At 35.2% G+C, this 18,898-nt stretch overlaps 1 protein-coding gene across 1 annotated transcript in view; it reads right to left on the bottom strand.

Annotated features, from left to right (window-relative positions):
* Positions 1-18,898, bottom strand: part of STPG2 (sperm tail PG-rich repeat containing 2) — a gene marked incomplete at its 3' end in the record, with an annotated part of 527,449 nt that overhangs the window by 448,191 nt on the left and 60,360 nt on the right. Inside the window, 2 exon segments of the mRNA XM_082642509.1 lie at positions 374-536; positions 3,680-3,787. Of these exon segments, the coding sequence (XP_082498635.1) occupies positions 374-536; positions 3,680-3,787 (271 nt within the window).

The raw sequence follows: 18,898 nt of genomic DNA, 5'->3' as shown, positions 1-18,898 counted from the left end.
CTAGAACATGTGGTTGGACATCCCCAAAATAAAATTTTAACAAAACCAAATATCATAAGTTATATTACTGGCAGTGACCAAATAATTAACATATATGTTCACCCACCAAGGGAAAATTAGGAAATTTATTGAAAAAAGGAAAACAATAGAAAATTACAACTAAGAGATGTGACAAGTTAAATTAAAATCTTATGAAAACTGTACATTATTTTTATCTATCTGTGTTTAGTGTAGAGTCAATGCTTTAAAAAATGTTGACTTAAAATGACAACACCACCCATAGAACAGAAAATTGTACTTTCTGGTGCATCCATTTTAAGAGTACTAAGTTGCATAAAGCTAAAGAGTAGATACACATGAATTCATTGCTAACCTGGCATTTTCTCTGTCCTAGAGTCTTGTGTGAATCGAGCAGCACTTTGACCAAATGAGGTATTATTTTTCAGTCCTGGTGTTTTCTTCAAGAGCTTGAAAGCAGTTCGAGATTCATTATATGCACCAGGAGCTGGGGTGATTGATTTCATAGGGACAAACCTCTAGTGAAGAAGAAGAAAATATGCCAGTGAGAAACTATGGTACGTTTTGATATTTTGTGAGTTAAAAGCTGCTTTCTTAGTAATATAACATCTGGAGTTTATTTCTTAATGGAGTGAAGAAAATGTAGATGAGTTAAGATCTTATATCTATCAAAACATAAAATATATACTTTTAGAAAAATCATCTATATATTAATACAGTAATGCATTATGTACTTCACTAAGCCAGAAAGACTTTTCAAAGGAAATCATCTCAATATGAGATTCAGATGATAGTGTGTGGACAATCTTCACATTTAAAATATTCTGCAAGTTAAGATAATAAAGAAAAACTACATGATCTAACATGGTTTCTTCTACGTAATAAAATTACACAAATTGACAAAGTTCCTCAACATATATATTCAATTAACTCAACAATACCATTAGCTACCTTAAGAAAAAAATCTTAGATTCAAGTGGTATATAAATCCACTTTAACTTATAATATTAAAGTTATGATTTTATAAACTTATAATAAGCTTACTTATTATAAATGTATAATATTTAACTGATATTAAATATACATGTATCTATATGTAAATTATGAAATCTTATTAAATATAGCATTGAATAATCTATAATTATTTAGAATTAATTTAAAGTTTGGAACATTCAAATTTATGAATAAAAATAATGCAGAAAATACCTGTGCAATGATTACCCAGATGCACCTGTTAACATGTTATACCATTCACTTTTTTCATTTGCCCACTCTATTTGTCTTTCTGTTTGTATGTCCATTCCTCCTTCTCTCTGTCTCTCTACAAACACACACACACACACACACACACACACACACACACACACAGAGGGACGCATATATATAGAACCATTTAATGGAAAGTTACATGTGTTGTGGCCCTTTACCCCTAAATACTTTAGTGTGTATGTATTAAAAATAGGGATATTTTCTTACATGTATTTTCTTAAATGTATCAATGATATGACTTTTATCTAATGTACCATTCATATTCCAAATCTGTCGGTTGATCTAATTATACCTCTACTGCATTTTCCCCCTCTAATACAAAACCTAGTCTAGGCTCAGATATAGCTTTTAGCCTCCTTTCATGTAGGAACATTTCCAAAGCCTTCTTAAATACTATCTTATTATTTAAATGCTGAGTCAATGTTTTTAAATGGTAATACTCAACCCTGGCTGCATATAGACTTGAGGAGTTAAAAAAAAGTATTGGTGCCTGGGTCCTATTCTGGACCAGTTGAATCAATCTCTGGGAGAGAGGAAAGAAAGCAACTGGGTATCAGAATGTATTAAAATTTCCCAAAATATTCTAATATGCAGCAAGAGTTGAGAACCATTATTATAAAGTAAATCTTATGTTTTAAAAATTAGTAGTTGAAGACATAAGAAAATTTCATGCATTTAAATAAAATACCAGACAACTCCTTAAGTCAAGACTAAAATAGGGCTTCGCTGGTGGTGCAGTGGTTGAGAGTCCGCCTGCCAATGCAGGGGACACGGGTTCGTGCCCCCGTCTGGATCCCACATGCCGCAGAGCAGCTGGGCCCATGAGCCATGGCTGCTGGGCCTGCGCGTCCGGAGTATCCTAATAACATAAGTATCCTAATAACATAACATGTCTTTAATCCTATAAACCAAAAATTGTGTTCTAAGTCCACCTTGTTAATTTCATTATTGCTTTTTCAATCATAATCATTAATAAATCTATTCATATTCAGCTAAACACTAACACTACCCCTAGCAGGCAGTCCTGTTGGTTTTTTTTTGGGGGGGGGTTGGTTTTTTTTTTTTTTTTTTTTGCGGTACACGGGCCTCTCACTGTTGTGGCCTCTCCCGTTGTGGAGCACAGGCTCCGGGCGCGCAGGATCAGAGGCCATGACTCACGGGCCCAGCCGCTCCGCGGCATGTGGGATCTTCCCGGACCGGGGCACGAACCCGTGTCCCCTGCATCGGCAGGCGGACTCTCAACCACTGCGCCACCAGGGAAGCCCCCTGTTGGTTTTAACTCCTCCATATCTTTCACCCCAGAACCATGATTCTTTTCCTCATGGTCTTCTTAAGCAAAACTGATATCATATTCTTTTTCATTTCTGAAAATATATTTAAAATATTATAATTGGCGCCAAGTAATGTCACATTAGGACTATATAACAGATGAACAGGAATAGCATAAAAACTGAGAGTTCTAGTTGTAAAAATGGTATTTTTAAAAATCAAGGGCACACACACAATATCCCATTCCCTCACATCCAGTCTGTGTAGTACCTTAAGTACTATCAAGTTGCTCAAGGCAGAAACCTACTGTTCATTCTTGATTCTTCCTAGTCCCTCACCACCACATCTAACCCATTAAAAAGTCATGTTAACTGTGTCTCCAAAACATACCTGCAATCTATGTATCTGTCTCCAAGGAGTTGCCTCTTAAGTACAATGAAACTAAAGTAGCCCGCTGTAGTCATCTGAAGGTTAATAACCTTCCCAAGTTAAATAAGATAATCAGAGTTTTACATAGTACAATTGGTTAAATATCACAACGACTTGATCTGGCCACTGTGACATTATAAAGGTTTGCTAGTATTATAATGTTCTTCCCTTAGGAATATCTTAGATACCTTCAAGTCCCCTCAATATAGACCTTGGAGAACAGGATTACTGTGAAATAGACTCTCACATCACTAATAAAGGCTCCAGTGGCAGTTTTAGATATAATTTACAGCTAGGCTCCAGAGAGCCTTCAGAACCTTCTCCAAAAGATATGCATGTCCTCATAGATTACACGTCAACACTTCATGTATTCATTAGTATATTTTAAAACCCAGACTAAAATCTCTTATAAGCTAAACTGAACTTCCACATAAGCAAATTTGCTTAATAGACAATGTTCAATAAACACTTTCTATTTGAATATTCATCTCTGCATATTATTGTTAATATTGTAATCTTAAGTCATTTCCTTTTACCCACATTTCTGGCAAAATGATTTGCCCAGGCTGCACCTGTTCCTAATTTGCTTAAATACCACTTTTCTTTTTATAATCTCCCTAACACCACTGGATGTGTTGCTGGCATTGCATTATACCTACTATACACTAAATATGAAATAACTGTAGAACACTACCCAGGATTGAAAAAGAAAAGCAGGTGATGCATCATTTACATTTGATGACATACTTTCATTCTTCTGAAATTGACTTTTAATGTAATATTTTCCTGGCCCTGGTACTCCCTAAATTACAGAAAGAAAAAAATACATACTCTCATTAAGAAAGCATCTATAGCGCCTAAGGGAACAGTTGGCTAAATATCTGAACAAAAGCTACAGGGCTTTTAAGTGATATTACCAAAGCACTTCATTAAAAAGCAAGCCAGAACAAACTTCTTAAGAGCAACAGCAACAACAACAACAAAAAGGAAATTTTCCTTAGCAAAGCTTCCCAGGAACCTGAAAACACACTACTTGAAACTCTGCTGCCCCCTACTGACAGAGCTCAGAAAAAAATTGTCTAGTTCTTCACGTGATTTAGACACTACAATGAATAAAAGTAGTTTCTATATTTCTTCCATTTAACTTTATACAACCAGCTCATCTCTAAAAAATATTTTACTGTCTTTTCAAATTACTGTTAATCAGTAGGCTGCTTTGTTTCCAACAAATAAGCTTTAGGATATATTTTATTTTAACTACAAATGTTAGATGTACAACATTAAGCTTTTAACTAGATATTTTACAATAGATAAAAATTAATTCAGTAAACATTGGGATTGAGTTTTAATTATCTTGCTAATAAAATGTAAATATATATATAGAAGTACTATTTAGTCATCATCAAATATTTTAACTACCTTGATAAAGTACCTTTCATAGTATAAAAAAGATAGATTTAAATCTTCTGCTTCATATAATATCTCCCCTACTTTTCTATAGTTGAAAGAATTATTCCTTAATTTATGAATTAAATACTTGGCTTATAACTTGGATGTATAATGAAATTCTATCAGCAAATCCTATTATCTATATCATAACAATACAGGCAAATCCAACCATGTCGCTCCACCTCCACAAATAGTCTGATCCAAGCCACAGTCTCTTACCCGGATTATTGTGAAATCTTCCTAACTGCCTCCCTTGCTTCCACCATTGCCCATCTTCAGTCTGTTTCCAACACAGAAACTAGTGGTGGATCCAGTTAAAACCCTTGGTCAGATTGCACCACTCCCCTTCTCGAACCCATCCAATGGGTTCCAATCTCACTTCTGGCAAAAAACCAAGGTCCTTAATATGAAATGAATTTCACCCCCAGACACACTATTACCACTCTAACCACCTATCCTACTACTCTCTCCACTCATTCACTGTTTCCCAAAAAGATCAGTCATATATCCACCTCAAAACCTTTGCACTTACCATTCTCTTTGCTTGGAATGTTCTCCTAGATAGCTTCACGGCTCACTCTTTCAATTCAGTCAGTTCACTACTCGGGTTACCTTCTCAATGAGTCATTTCCAGGCCACCCAACATAAAATTTCATTGTCTCCCCCAAACAATTCCTGTCCCCTCTCCTACCTATTTTTCAACTTTATTGTTTTTTACTATCCAAAATATGATTTCCTGCAATGTTATAAGCTCCAAGAGGGCAGTTGTGTTTTTGTTTTGTTTTGTTTTGATGGCTGCTGTATCTTTAGAGTATAGAAGAGTAGCTGGGGCATAGTAGGCAATCAGTAAATACTTGTCAGAAGAATGGATGAATGCAAGCATTGCATTTTCACTGACCATATAACGATTTTAGAGATACGTTCCTCTGGAAACTAATGTGCCCCCAAATAAGAGCATTATCCATTTCTAATTATAGTAAAATACCTATATTTATAATAAAAAATAATAATAATTTGAACAATTCTTTAGGAGAAATTCTTATACAGAAATACCTCTTCTTATAAATAAATTATATTCTAAAAATTTATGCAAAGTCCATGCTATGTTGTCTCAAATGAACAAATTTACACAATTATTTGATAGCTGATAGAAAAGATTCACTTTGGTCATGCATGTAAGATTGTTTTTTACCTATGAACTTGTAGATAGTTACATTTAGAAGAAAAGAAACTTCTGCATAATTCTGTGTTTATATAAACCTATGAAATATGTATCAAATACAGAAATATGGATATTCAAATACATGATGGTAATCTGTTTTCTTGAACTTTTCAGATATGCTATATCTATCTTCTCTCTGTATAGGAAGGCATGATAAAATTTATTAGCTACTGACAAACAGGGACTACTTTCCTACTGTTTTCAACAGTTGTCTAAGTGGTCATTACTATGGAGCATAGGGAAAAGACTAAGTGTGAATAATGAGATAAGTGAATATACTTAGTCTTGAGAACTATTTTGCATAAAAGACGAAATGAAATCTTGACCCCTTCAGTGAACACTTCCTATTCCTTTTCTTCTGTTTTTCCATAAAGTTCCTAATATTATTGAACTTTGCTTCACTAAATAAGATAGAGCAGTAAAATCAGGTCCTTACTTCTAAAAAGTTAAGACTTAGGATTTAATAAGCCAATTAAAAATAAGCTCCAAAATAGGATTGTGAGACACTGACCACTGAAAGGCAGGTCTCTGTTTATGACAATATAAAGAAGATAAAAAGACTTTACAAAGACCAAAGCCTAGGCACAGGCTGAAAATACTGTAATATTTATTCTGCTTTTCCATATTGTGATCAACAAAACACCTGCATTGACACCAACCTATTAAGTACCTGGCCTCCCAGTGTCTCATCTGAGATCTGGTGAATTAGAATCTTGTTGGGCCCAGGAATCTGCACTTTGACCAAGCCTCATAGAAGATTCTCATGCACAATAAAGAAACACAGCTCAGCCAAAAAGGGGTCACTACTACAGCTTTTTTTGCTAAGCACATCCATCTTAAGGCAGAAGGCCCAGATCTTGAAAGTATTCTACCTTGGGAACAGAAGTTAAAGATTATTGAGGCATGTTGTTTATGGCAGTTTTTAATGTGCAAGCTAATAAAAATGGGCCTGTCTTTAAAAACTAGGGTATAATCATTCATTTGATCAGATGGTGTGCAGGATTAAAAGCTTCCTGGCTAATGCTAATGTGCAGTCAGGACTGAGGCCCTAAAACAGTTTAAAACTCACACTGCTGGGACTCATCCAGGTACAGTCACTTTCCACTGGTTCCGTAACTGCCATTTTTCCCTAGAGTTTCAGAGTCCCCTTCAAGTCAGTAAGGACAATAGTGACACCAGGCTGCCAGGTATTTCTTTCAGCTCACATTCTATCATTTAAATTCTGTAATCACATTTTTAATTTTCAAATTATCTTTCTTATTCTCTAAATCTTCTTTATTCACACGTGCATTATCCTCCATGTTTCTGTGGATATTAATTATAATTTTAATTATTTATAATTTTGTTCTATTATCTGTTTCCTTCGAGTTTCATTGATGTTGGCTTTTTGTTTGTTTGTTTTTGTGTTTCACATTGGAGGGTTTCCTCAAATGTCTGTCTGGTGATCCCTTGCTCTTCATTCAGATGTAAGAGTGAGTCCCTAAAAAAATCTGATTGAAAATTTCACATAAGAATAGATGTGACCTGAGGGACTTCCCTGGTGGTCCAGTGGTTAAGACTTTGCCTTCCACTGCAGGGGGTCCATGTTTGATCTCTGATCAGGGAGCTAAGATCCCATATGCCTTGCAGACAAAACACCAAAACATAAAAACAGAAGCAATATTGTAAGAAATTCAGTAAAGACTTTTAAAATGGTCCATATCAGGGGGCTTCCCTGGTGGCGCAGTGGTTGAGAGTCCGCCTGCCGATGCAGGGGACACAGGTTCGTGCCCCGGTCCGGGAAGATCCCACATGCCGCAGAGCGGCTGGGCCCATGAGCCATGGCCGCTGAGCCTGCACGTCAGGAGCCTGTGCTCCACAACGGGAGAGGCCACAACAGTGAGAGGCCTGCAAATAAATAAATAAATAAATAAAATAATTAAAATGGGGGGCAAAAATAGATTAAAGGTCTGTTGTTGGTAAAATTTAGTGGCCTTCTGGGGAAAAAGACTGAAAATTTCCTGAAAATGAATCAAAATATATTTTTAATAAAGTCATAAAAGTACTAGAGGAAACCATGTGAAAAGTATTTTAGAACTAGAGAGTAAGAAAGACATTTTAAATTATGATGTAAAACTCAAAAACCATAAACGAGAACAGTGAAATCTGACCAGGAAAATATCAAAAAACATCTGTACTACAAAAATTAACATAAGCCAATTGAAATGACAAACTGGGAGGTAATATTTGCAACTCAATCACTAAAAGGTAAACTCCAGTAGGTACAAACTTCTTATAAAACTATAAAAAAAAGAAAACCTAATTTTAAATAGACAAAAACCAAAAGATGTATACAAATGGTAGTTAGCCACATGAAAAGCTACATAATTTCTCATAATAAGAGAAATGAACTGAGACCCCATTTTCACCTATAAAATTAACAAAGATCCAAAATTTGGATACATACCACTTTGCTGACCATGGGGGAAATAGGAGTACTCATATATTTCTGGTGAGAGGGTAAGTTAATACAATCTCTGTGAAAGGCAATTTGGAAATATCTACCATAATTACAAAGGCATATATCTATTCAAAAACCAATTCTAAATTTTGGAATTATCCTACAGATAGAATTATACATCTATGAAGAAGCAAATACAGGGTTATTAATTTCAGCATTGTTTGAAGTAGCAAAAGACTGAAAACAACATGATTTTGCATCAGTATGGAACCGGCAAAGTTAATCATAATATATAAGTATGATGCAATGCTACATAGCTCTTTTTTTAAAAGGATACTCTTTGTGAACTGATATGAAAATATCTACATTTATTGTTAAACTTTCTAGAAAAGTTTCATAAGAGCATCTAGAATCTGTTACCATTTTCGGTAAAAACAAACACAAAAAATTAAAAAGTGTGTATTTTTATTATGTATGTGCATAACATTTTTCAAGAAGTGAATGCTAGAAACTAATGTAAGTGGTTTACTTATTGGGGTGGGTTTTGAGATATGCGCAGATAGGGAAAAGTGGTAGGAAGTAGACCTTTCACTAGGTGCATTTTTAAATATGTATTGATTTTGAACCATATGAAATGTATTGTCTATTCAACTTCCTTTTAATTTAAACTATTTTTACAAAGAAATTAGAAGGAAAATTAACAACATAATGAACCCAAATTTTTTTAAAAAAAGGAAATTGATGTAAGAGAAAATATTTGAGATAATCGAAGATCCAAAAGCTGCTGCTTTGGAAAGATTAATGAAACACATTTTTAATAACTTTTTAAGAAATTCTGAGATTTAAAATGTTAATGAAGCACAGATTAACCCTGAGCTTAAAGGTGAATGGATATGTGATACATATATATGGCTGAAAGTTTTCCCTGATGAGGAGAAAACTCTCACAGAGACTAGAGTCCCTGCAACACTGCTACTCAATTAAATGTAATATCAGAATCATTAGAATGACTCTCCAAGAATATACAAGTGAGGCCCCTACCAACCCTACTGACTCAGAAGCTAAGTATAAAGATTTCTTTTTTTTTCTTTTAATGCATGATTCTACTGAACTTCCTACGTTAAGACCCACTTCCCTGGGTCCCTGGGGAATATACAGAGCAAGAGGGTGGAAGGAGTAATCCTCAAGGTTGGAAAGGATGAAGCAATATATTATAGTCTGGCCTGGTTTCTCATGGCTTTCTCTTTTAACTCACAGATAAAAGAAGATAAAATAAGTACAAGAATGTACAGAGGAACTCTAGATTCTTGAGAATAATGAGACTCTGTCCTGGATAAAAGTTCATATATTTGAGATAGCAGTGAAGCAATTAATCCTAGCTGAAGAACAAAGTTTCTCTTAAACTTGAAATGGAAAGACCAAGTAAAGTTATATGTAGGCTTTTTGATATATTAAAGCAAGAGAAAGCACACATAAGTTTTGAGTTCTTTTTTCCCTTAAAGCAGAATTTGTGGAAACTTAAACAAATGCTAAATAAGAATTGAGTTCATGGAGTACTCTCCATGTCTTCAATGGCTACAGGACTTGGAAGTTTTAGAATAAAATGGATCTGGGTCAGAATATCAGGCCCCTCACTTTCCTCCACTTTAAAATAAGGACAATACTAAAAGGAACCAAGACTCTGTCAAGAAATGGCAGATTACATGTCTTATAGGGATGAGCTTGGAACATTTTATTATACCAGAAAGAAAGAAAGGGATCAAAGCTAGCTTTAAATAAAAAGTCAAATTAGGCTCCCAACTGCCACGGTTGGAAGATGTTGGCAGCAATAAGAATACTGATTAAACACATGTAATACATTTAACTCCATGAATTCATAATGATATTTTTTAAAAAATAAAAATTGGTCACCATTGGAGGATGCTAAGCAACAACACATTATTTGGAAAATGGTAAATAAAAGGAATAAATTAAGCATTTATCTTGACTTTTCTATATGAACTGTAACACAGCATAACCAAACAGTTGTGTGTATTTCAACTAATAAACAAGGTGGAAAATTATAGACCATCACAATTTTGCAACCCCTAATAACTAGATATAGATTATGATCATCAATGGCCACCAATATCACAAAAGAGAGAGAGTAGATACTATGTACCCCCTGATGGAAGTATACAACACCACCTATGAAGTAGACTTGCTGAAAGGATTGAACATTAATCTGATCAAGCCTCTAGGTCTACTTTGTAGAAAGTAGGAGACAAAGGAACATTAAAGGACATCATCAGGAAATACTCAGCAAAGCCAGACTATGGGAATTTAAGAGAAAAATAACCCTTTTCTCCAATAAATATATATAAAGAGAAGAGAAAGATTACACATTAAAAGAAAGTTAAGAGCTATATTAACCAATTACAATGTATGAATCTTATTCAGATTCTCACTGAAACAATTTTTTTAAATGTGAGAGAGTTGAGAAAATTTGAACATCAAATGGCCAGTTGAGGCTATTAAATTATTTTCATTTTGTAGGTATAATAATGGGGCTGTAATTATTTTTAAGTATACATATTGAAATTTACATATTAGAATATATAATATTTGGGTTTTGCATCAAAATATTTCAGGAGGGAAAATAAAGAGATAAATGTGATTGATCATGAGCTGAAAATTATTGAAGCAGGGTGATGGTAACTCATTTTAACAGTCTCGCCACTTCTGTATATGTTTTAAACTGTTCATATTAACTTTTTTTAATAAAAACAATTTATACCCCTCTCCCTCCCTGGCAAGCCTTGCTCAACCTGGCCAGGCTGCTTGCCAGTCTGGAACACCCCTCACCAGAGCTCCCTGCAGCCTCTGGCACCCACAGAGAAGTCAAATGAGACCTGGGTTCCTGCAGAAGCTCATCTGTAAGGTTTCAATCATGGGGCAGATCTGCTAAAAAAAACAATCATCAAAAAAAGTGATGCTAATGAAACAGAAAAATCCATACCAACATTTGAAAAAAGGGGGTGGGTAGATACTTTAAGCCTTGAGGACTAGTATTATACTATGCAAAAACTACAAGGCAATCATTTTTGATAAGGTAGATCTGACAGATGCTAATGTGGTTGAGTCCAAAACCAAGTTTTGTGGTCAACACTCCACGTATACAGCTCATCTTACGTACTGATAACAAAAAAGACATGGAAGATTGGATTGAAAGACTGAAAAATGTTCAGAATGGGGAACATTTTGAGTGTGCTCAGTACCACGTGTACCATTTCTCAGGGACGTATAATTGGTATTCCCATTCACATGCTAGGCCAATGTACTGTAATTTTTAATTAAGAGGTTTAATCCAGGATCATATCACATAGATCAGGAGTTGGCAAAATTTTTCAGTAAAGGGCCGAATAGTTATTATTTTAGGCTTTATAGATCATATATGGTCTCTGTTGCATATTCTTTTTTATTTTATTTTATATAAAATATAAAAAATGTAAAATCCATTTTTAGTTTAAGGGTCTATACAAACGAAGCACAGGTCTATAGGCTATGGTTTGGTCCATGAACCACAGTTTGCCAAACCCTAAGGATTGTCTTGTGAAGTGTGCAAGTTTAAAGTCCACAAATGTGCTATGCAGGCAACTAATAACTGTAAATGGACCACATAGTCATTGATTGGGAAGCACTGCATCAAGGATGAAGATGGGATAGCCATGCTGGAAGGAAACTTCCTTATGAGTGCCAAGTGTACAGTGAGCTACACTGTAACGTCATGTAAACAATCATTACTGACCAAGTGTCTCCTTGACCTGTATAAAGTGTTGGCCTCACACCCTTCACCCCATCACAGGTCTTTGTTAATTCAAAGAGAGGGACAATAAAGGTATGAAGTTCTTAGAAGATTCAAATAACTGATGAATCCTGTGTGGGTCTTTGCCCTAATTAACAGAGGACCATACCTTAGACAGCTCAGGCATGGCTAGACATGTGGAGGAAGTTCCCTCTAGCCTGCCAAAGTTAAAGTTGATTCTATCAAAACTGGAGCACCTAACTGATTTATGTTGATGCTGCTTTATCATTCTTTGGAAAAAAATTTTTCTGGCACAGAAGAAAAAGAACCGCTAGATAAAGGTTTTGGAGGTTATGCAGATTCTCAAGGAGAGGAAGAAAGACGGGACAAGAGGCTTGATATCAGCATAGAGGTACAGAAGCTCAGGCTGTTATGTATAAATGGGAAACAAATTCACATTTAACAAGTAAAATGATCTATAAAATGCATTCTCTTCCAAAAATTCCTGAAGTGAAAGAGGAGGATCTGATAGAGATCAAGCTCCTTCATCCCCCAGCACCTCTTCTTTTTAGACAGGTGTGTAATTTACTGTTTGATGCATTTTTTGGAGAGTACTTCCTTATTGCTCCTATTTCTTTATCTCTCGATGAGAAAGAAATTTAAATGTCCTTGAACTTGTCAAGTCAAAGATAGGGTTCACTGGCCTTAGTCTTTTGTACTAAAATTAAAATAGCTTGTTTTTTTTATTTTAAAAATACTCGTGAATTCTCACACCTCCTTCCTCCTAGCCCCAAGAGATTACTAACCACCGTTAACATTTTGATAAACATCCTTTAAGACCTTTAAGCATATACATATGTATAATGTAGTTTTAAATCGGTTTTGCTGTCTTGTTAATGGCTTTTTAAAACTCAGTAATATGCTCTTGACATCTAGAATTCCACTTTAATAAATATAGATCTATATAAATAGTGAAAAAAATAAGAAAGGCCAACAATATAGACCTAATACAGGAGAATTAATAGAGACAAATATGTGGTAACTAGAAAGGATTAAATAAGATCATATATTTAAAATACCTAACACAGTGCCTATCACTTAGCAGACACTGAACTGGCGGATCAATTCTGGAGAAGAATCTTTATTCATTGATATGTACATAAATAGGCATCACCTATTAAGAGACAGCTAGTAAATTCAGTGACCAAGTCCATTCTTTCCTCCCTAACCTCACTGAGGGAGGGTAACATTGTCTTATTCTCAGAAAGAGTACTCTAAGTATGTTTTACTTTTCAAGGTTTAGGCAGTACACAAGGACTGATGAAACATTAGCAAATAGTAGATCTCAAAGGCTGGTTGGTTGGTGAGTTTCTCTGACAGTCTCTTAAGCTAGACAAAAGACCTGAGGCCCACTTACACCAAACATTACCCATTTCTTATAACAAAATGATAACAAGGAATTGGGAAAAAATAAAGTGGTATAAATATTCAGGTACATTAGTAAAATTTTAAAAACTTACTCTCTTTTAACCTGCAAAATATCATCAGAATAGCTGCCAAAAACGTCATTGATTTTGGCAAATGAGAACATGCTATTGGAGATCAGCTGTAAACACTTTATGAGAACCCACCTGCTGGTAATCACACTTTGAGAATCCTTTGCTTAGAATATAGGTACACAGCATCCCATATCCTTTAATATTCTGGTTTCTATATATATATATCTAGCAGGGACTTGACTCTACAAAAGCCATTAACCATACCTACATAACAACTTTAAGAATCAATCCCTAAGATACTTACAAAAGCGAGTAATACAAAATCTAAATTGGAGTAAAATTAACACAGGTTCCTTTTACTTTGGGCTTTTATTAGGTACCTGTGTCATAATGTATTTCCTCATCCCATTTCCTTCTATACAGAAGGAAAGTTTAGACAACCAATAATTTTATCTTTGTCCATCACACGAGTTTTATGAATTGTCTTGAGACATAATCATGGAAGCATTGATTGATTTCCTTTGGCAATATTTTGTGATAAATACACTGTTCATTCCCCTGAAAGCTAAGGATATATAAATCTCTTGCATATATCTTATTTTTAAAAGTAAGCAAAGATAGTTATATATCTGATTTTTCAGGTTCTTTCATCTGAAATTTCATTTGTTTAATGACATGGATGTACTACGGAAGACTTTAATCAAACTTGAATTTTGTAGCAGTTCCGTTTTTAAGCTCTGATCATGATTGTGCACATTCCTTTTTGTGAATTATAATTTCTCTAAATTATTTAGATAGCTAATTTCAGATAAAATGTATTATACACTCCTTTAGTTTATCCTGAAGCCTCTAACTTGTAGCTAAATCCTTTCTCTGATCTCTCTGAGATATCCCTTATAAAAAAATAAACTTTTATGATAAAGAGGGACAATATCGCAGTTCCAGAATATGAATTTTTAAGATAAAAATAGCTTAGGTTATGCTCCTATTTTTATTTTTCACCATTCCTCATGATCATCATGTTCCCATAAATTTCACGTATAACAGCAGATATTTAGCAGGAAATCAAATCAAAATGCATAACCTCATTCAACAGGATACCAAAAGCACAGGTGTTACTCACATAGTTTAACTTAGCACTTTACATTTTTATACAATTTACTCCAAAGAACCAAAATATAAATGAGGAAAGTTGTTCTTCAAAAGGGACAACACCCCTAAGCAATTATGAATATAAATAAAAATTACCGTTGCATTACTGTAAATTTGAACTATAATTGTAAGCAAAATTAATCTGCATAAGGGTTTATTTTGTTAAATATTAGTAAATGTGATTTCTCTAGATATTTAGAGCTCAGAATTCTTTGGTAGGTTATCTTTACTCTATCTACTAAAAGAAAAGTTTTGAGTCAATAGTTTTAGTAAAAATTTTCACTAATCTTAATAAATTTTACATTTACCATAGAATGAAATTCTTGTAACTGAGATCCATTTTGGAGCCTATCCAGAAGTTGTTAATTATTGAAAATATTACCAAATCATTAACTCCAAAAATAATGAAGAGAGTGATATTTTGGTGCATGCTATTCTGTGATTTTATTGCAATTTTCTTTTGGTGGAGTTCTTTTCACAATGTTTTAGTGAGTTATAAATTTATTCATAAAATAAGGAATTAGCAATTCTAGTAACTAGCACATAGTGTTTAATAAATGTTTTCTTTAATAATTATGCACAAAATGTCTTATAGTAAAAAATTTCTTGAGCCTAGGGCTAGGACAAGGCTAACTGCAGTGCTGTTCCTGGGACCTATGTTGGGTAGAGAAAGTTGGGACTAAACTGGATCATAAACGGCCTGGGAGAAGACTGGATCATGGAAACCTGAAACAGCCAATGGGAGAATCCTGAAGCCAAGATGGCAGCCTGAAAACAGTGCCAAATAAGGGGCACAAATGAGACTACTTATATAATTTTGAGGCACGGTGCAAAAGGAAAATGTCATATTGCTTGTTCAAATATTATTAAGAATTTCAAGATAACAATAGTCAAGCATTAAATCAAGCATGGGGTCCTTCTGAATGTGATGCCCTGTGCAACTGTATTGGTTGCATACCCATGAAACTTGCCTTAAGTGCAAATACATATGGTAAGTGTATAAACAGGAGAACAAACAGGGAGGTCAGAAATTAGAAAGACCAAGATCAGCTCAGAGTTCATCATGTACAACAGGTCAGATTAAGTAGTTCAGCACTAAGTCTGTGAAGGACAAGAGAGTACTGGGGAGGACAAGTGACAGCTTAAGGCCTGCTTTTATACGATACTAGTTATGCAGCAAAAGATCTTCTGCTGTGGCTTTACTTCATAGAATATCTGATACAATCAAAGCATGTTTGCTCTGGGGGGTAAATTTACATGAATGCCCTTACTAACCATACTCCTCTCACCAGATTACCCAGTAAAATTGGTTTCTGTGGCATAAGGAGTCCAGGGCATCTTGTGTTATACCTCAACTCTCTATCCTTGATTATTATTTGATTCTTTTAACAAATATTTACTTAGTACATTTGCCTAAGTGCTGCAGATAAAGTTAATAAAATAAAATGTCTGCCCTCATGGAGCTTACATTTTAAACAAATATATAAATATACAATACATAATATTATACATAATGTTGACAAATGAAAAATGTTACATGGGGGTAGGTGATTAGATTGGGTAGTCAGAGAAGACCTCTCTGAAGAGGTAATATTAGAGCAGAAATTTGAATGAAATGAGGGTAAAGCCTTTCAACAGTAAAGGTATTCCAAGCAGAAGTAATAATAAATGCAAAATAGTTGAAAACAGCTTGTGATTTTCAAAGAAACCAAAAAAGGACACCAGAATACTTAAGAGTAAGTCGGGAAAAAAGTGACAGAAAATAAAATTAAAGAGGTAGTCTGGGTCTATATCATTAAAGACCTTGTAGATTATGATTAAATGTATGAATTTCATTCTTAAGATGGTGGAAATCAGTAGAGGGTTTTGAACAAGAGAAGTATATATGATCTGATTTTATTTTAGAAAGACATCTCTGAATGATAGTATAGAATAGATTATATAGAGAGATCAATAAAAACTCCTAAGTTTTTTAGAAAAAGAAACTGGTACTATTTAATGACTGGCTTGTTGTATTGAATGGGAAAGACAAGTAGGAGAAATCAAAAGTTCTGTTTTGGACATGGGTGATTTGAGAAGCCTATCAGATATCTGAGTAGAGATGTTAAATACACAGTTTTTAAAAACATCTAAACTGTGAAGTCTGGTTGGGGAGCTAAGGTGGGCACGCAAGCCTCAGATCCCATATTTGTAACTACTCTTATGAAGAAGGGGTGGAATCATACTTACTCAAGAAATGCCTCTGTGTGTGTGTCAGCTAGCAAAGCCAGGGAGGAGAACAGGGTGGCCTTACTTGATCTATATCTTCTGCTGCCTTGCTAAGATTACCAACAAAAATAAAGAAACTTCATAAAGTAACTTCTACAATGACTGCGTGTTTTTAAAAGCTCAAGCCAAAAGGATAAAGTAAAATCTTGACTATAATTTCAGACTGCCTAGATCCCCTGGTTTACTGATGGTATATTTTTGAAATAGAAAAAGAATATAAAAAAATCACTGTACCATGTTTGGCTTACTAAACACTGTCATGTATTTTTCCCTGTTATAAATTTACCTGAGATCTACAGAATTAAGATATGGTGGGCCCTAGAAAACTAATTGGCCAAAAAACTATTCCAGTTAATTATAGTAGAGTGAACATTAATGACCCATTGAATAATGCAAATACTGGTGGTCAAAAATGTGCTGATTGTCCTTGTCTATGTGAATGTGTTAGCCAAAGCACAGGGAGCAGACCATAGGCAAAGGATTAATAAAACCCTTTCTACTTTGCTAGCTCTGTTCCCCTCATAACCTGAAAAGAGAGTATGTCCACTGGGTTGCTAGACAACATTATTTAAAGTAAAATGCTCCCTGATTGGTAAAATGTAACTGTACTCGGAGAACTATAAATACCTAATGGGGCACCATGGCTTTATCATTTGTACCTGGCATGTCCCTTGTGGGGATCCTGGAAGCTATTCCTATGAAGTAGTTAAGAGAGACAGTAGTTCGTGTGGGGCATGAGACTTTTTATTTTTATTTTTTTTTTTTTTTTTTTCTTTTTTGCGGTATGCGGGCCTCTCACTGTTGTGGCCTCTCCCGTTGCGGAGCACAGGCTCCGGATGCGCAGGCCCAGCGGCCATGGCTCACGGGCCCAGCCGCTCTGCGGCATATGGGATCCTCCCAGACCGGGGCACGAACCCGTATCCCCTGCATCGGCAGGCGGACTCTCAACCACTGCGCCACCAGGGAGGCCCCCATGAGACTTTTTAACACCCTCCTGATACATATCAAATCTCCTTGCACCTGAGCCATAATTCTGTGTGATTGCTAGAAGGACTCCTAGAGAAGAATTCCTGACACTTTCAGCAGACAAGCTGTAGTTCCTATCCTTTATCCTTCTGAACAGATTGTGCCAAGTACGGCCTAGGATAGTTTTGCGAGTCTGAATGTTTAGGTGAACCTAAGAAGAGGGTATTCAAAGCCCAAGATACTACCCTGACTGGCCATCAATCTTTAAGAGCTATATAAAGCACGGTTAGATTTCTACACGAGAGAATGCTCCAAGACTAGGATACAACATAAGGCCCTTGATCTGATACAATATGTTTGGAGAGGCTGCGGAAGGAAATGATAGGGTAGTAACAGCTAAGGCTAGAGTTGGTTGAGATAGAGAAGCAAATAAATAATCTTTGTTAGGCCATAGACTAAAGAACAAGAATAAGATCATAACCCTGATGGGGAAGTCCAAGAAAATCCTAAGGTCATAACTTCTAAGTCTGCTTTATTCCTAACACATCCCATATATTTCTGTATGTTTCAAGGCATGGCCTAGATAAGAGTTACCAAATGTCTCAGTTGTCACAATAAGTATTTAAAGGGAAACAGATAGTCCATTATGGCAATGCCGTGGTATCGGTGAACAGACACTGGCTCTGATTTCAACTGCTGAGGATTACAAGTGGCTATGTTAAACAGTAAATACCACCATCACCAGTCTCACCTTACCTGCACCCCTTTGCTTGCTAAAAAAATATGGTGAACTGTGGGGCCACAAAGTCCTCCATAAACAAAACCCAAATGGAAATGGCTTTGGAGGACATACAATAAAGATCCTTAGCCTACTAGATGTGGATAACTGATGTGTATACAAAATTCAAATGATGGAGAAACCAAGTCATTTCATATAATACAGGCTTGCTTTCTGTCACAACTGCTCCATAGTATATTCTTCACAGTTGCCTCCAGACTTCAAGCAATGCTTATTCACAACACATAACCTGAATCTCATATGGGATATTTCATTTAGTAGGGAACAGTACATGTGAAAATTATATATATGAGAAGCTATCAGTCAGGAATCTTCCTATGAAGAACTCTCTCCC

This window comes from Mesoplodon mirus, assembly GCF_964341445.2.
Source record: "Mesoplodon mirus genome assembly, chromosome: 2".
In the NCBI taxonomy this organism is placed as follows: domain Eukaryota; kingdom Metazoa; phylum Chordata; class Mammalia; order Artiodactyla; family Ziphiidae; genus Mesoplodon; species Mesoplodon mirus.
This window is presented reverse-complemented; position numbering and strand designations above follow the sequence as displayed.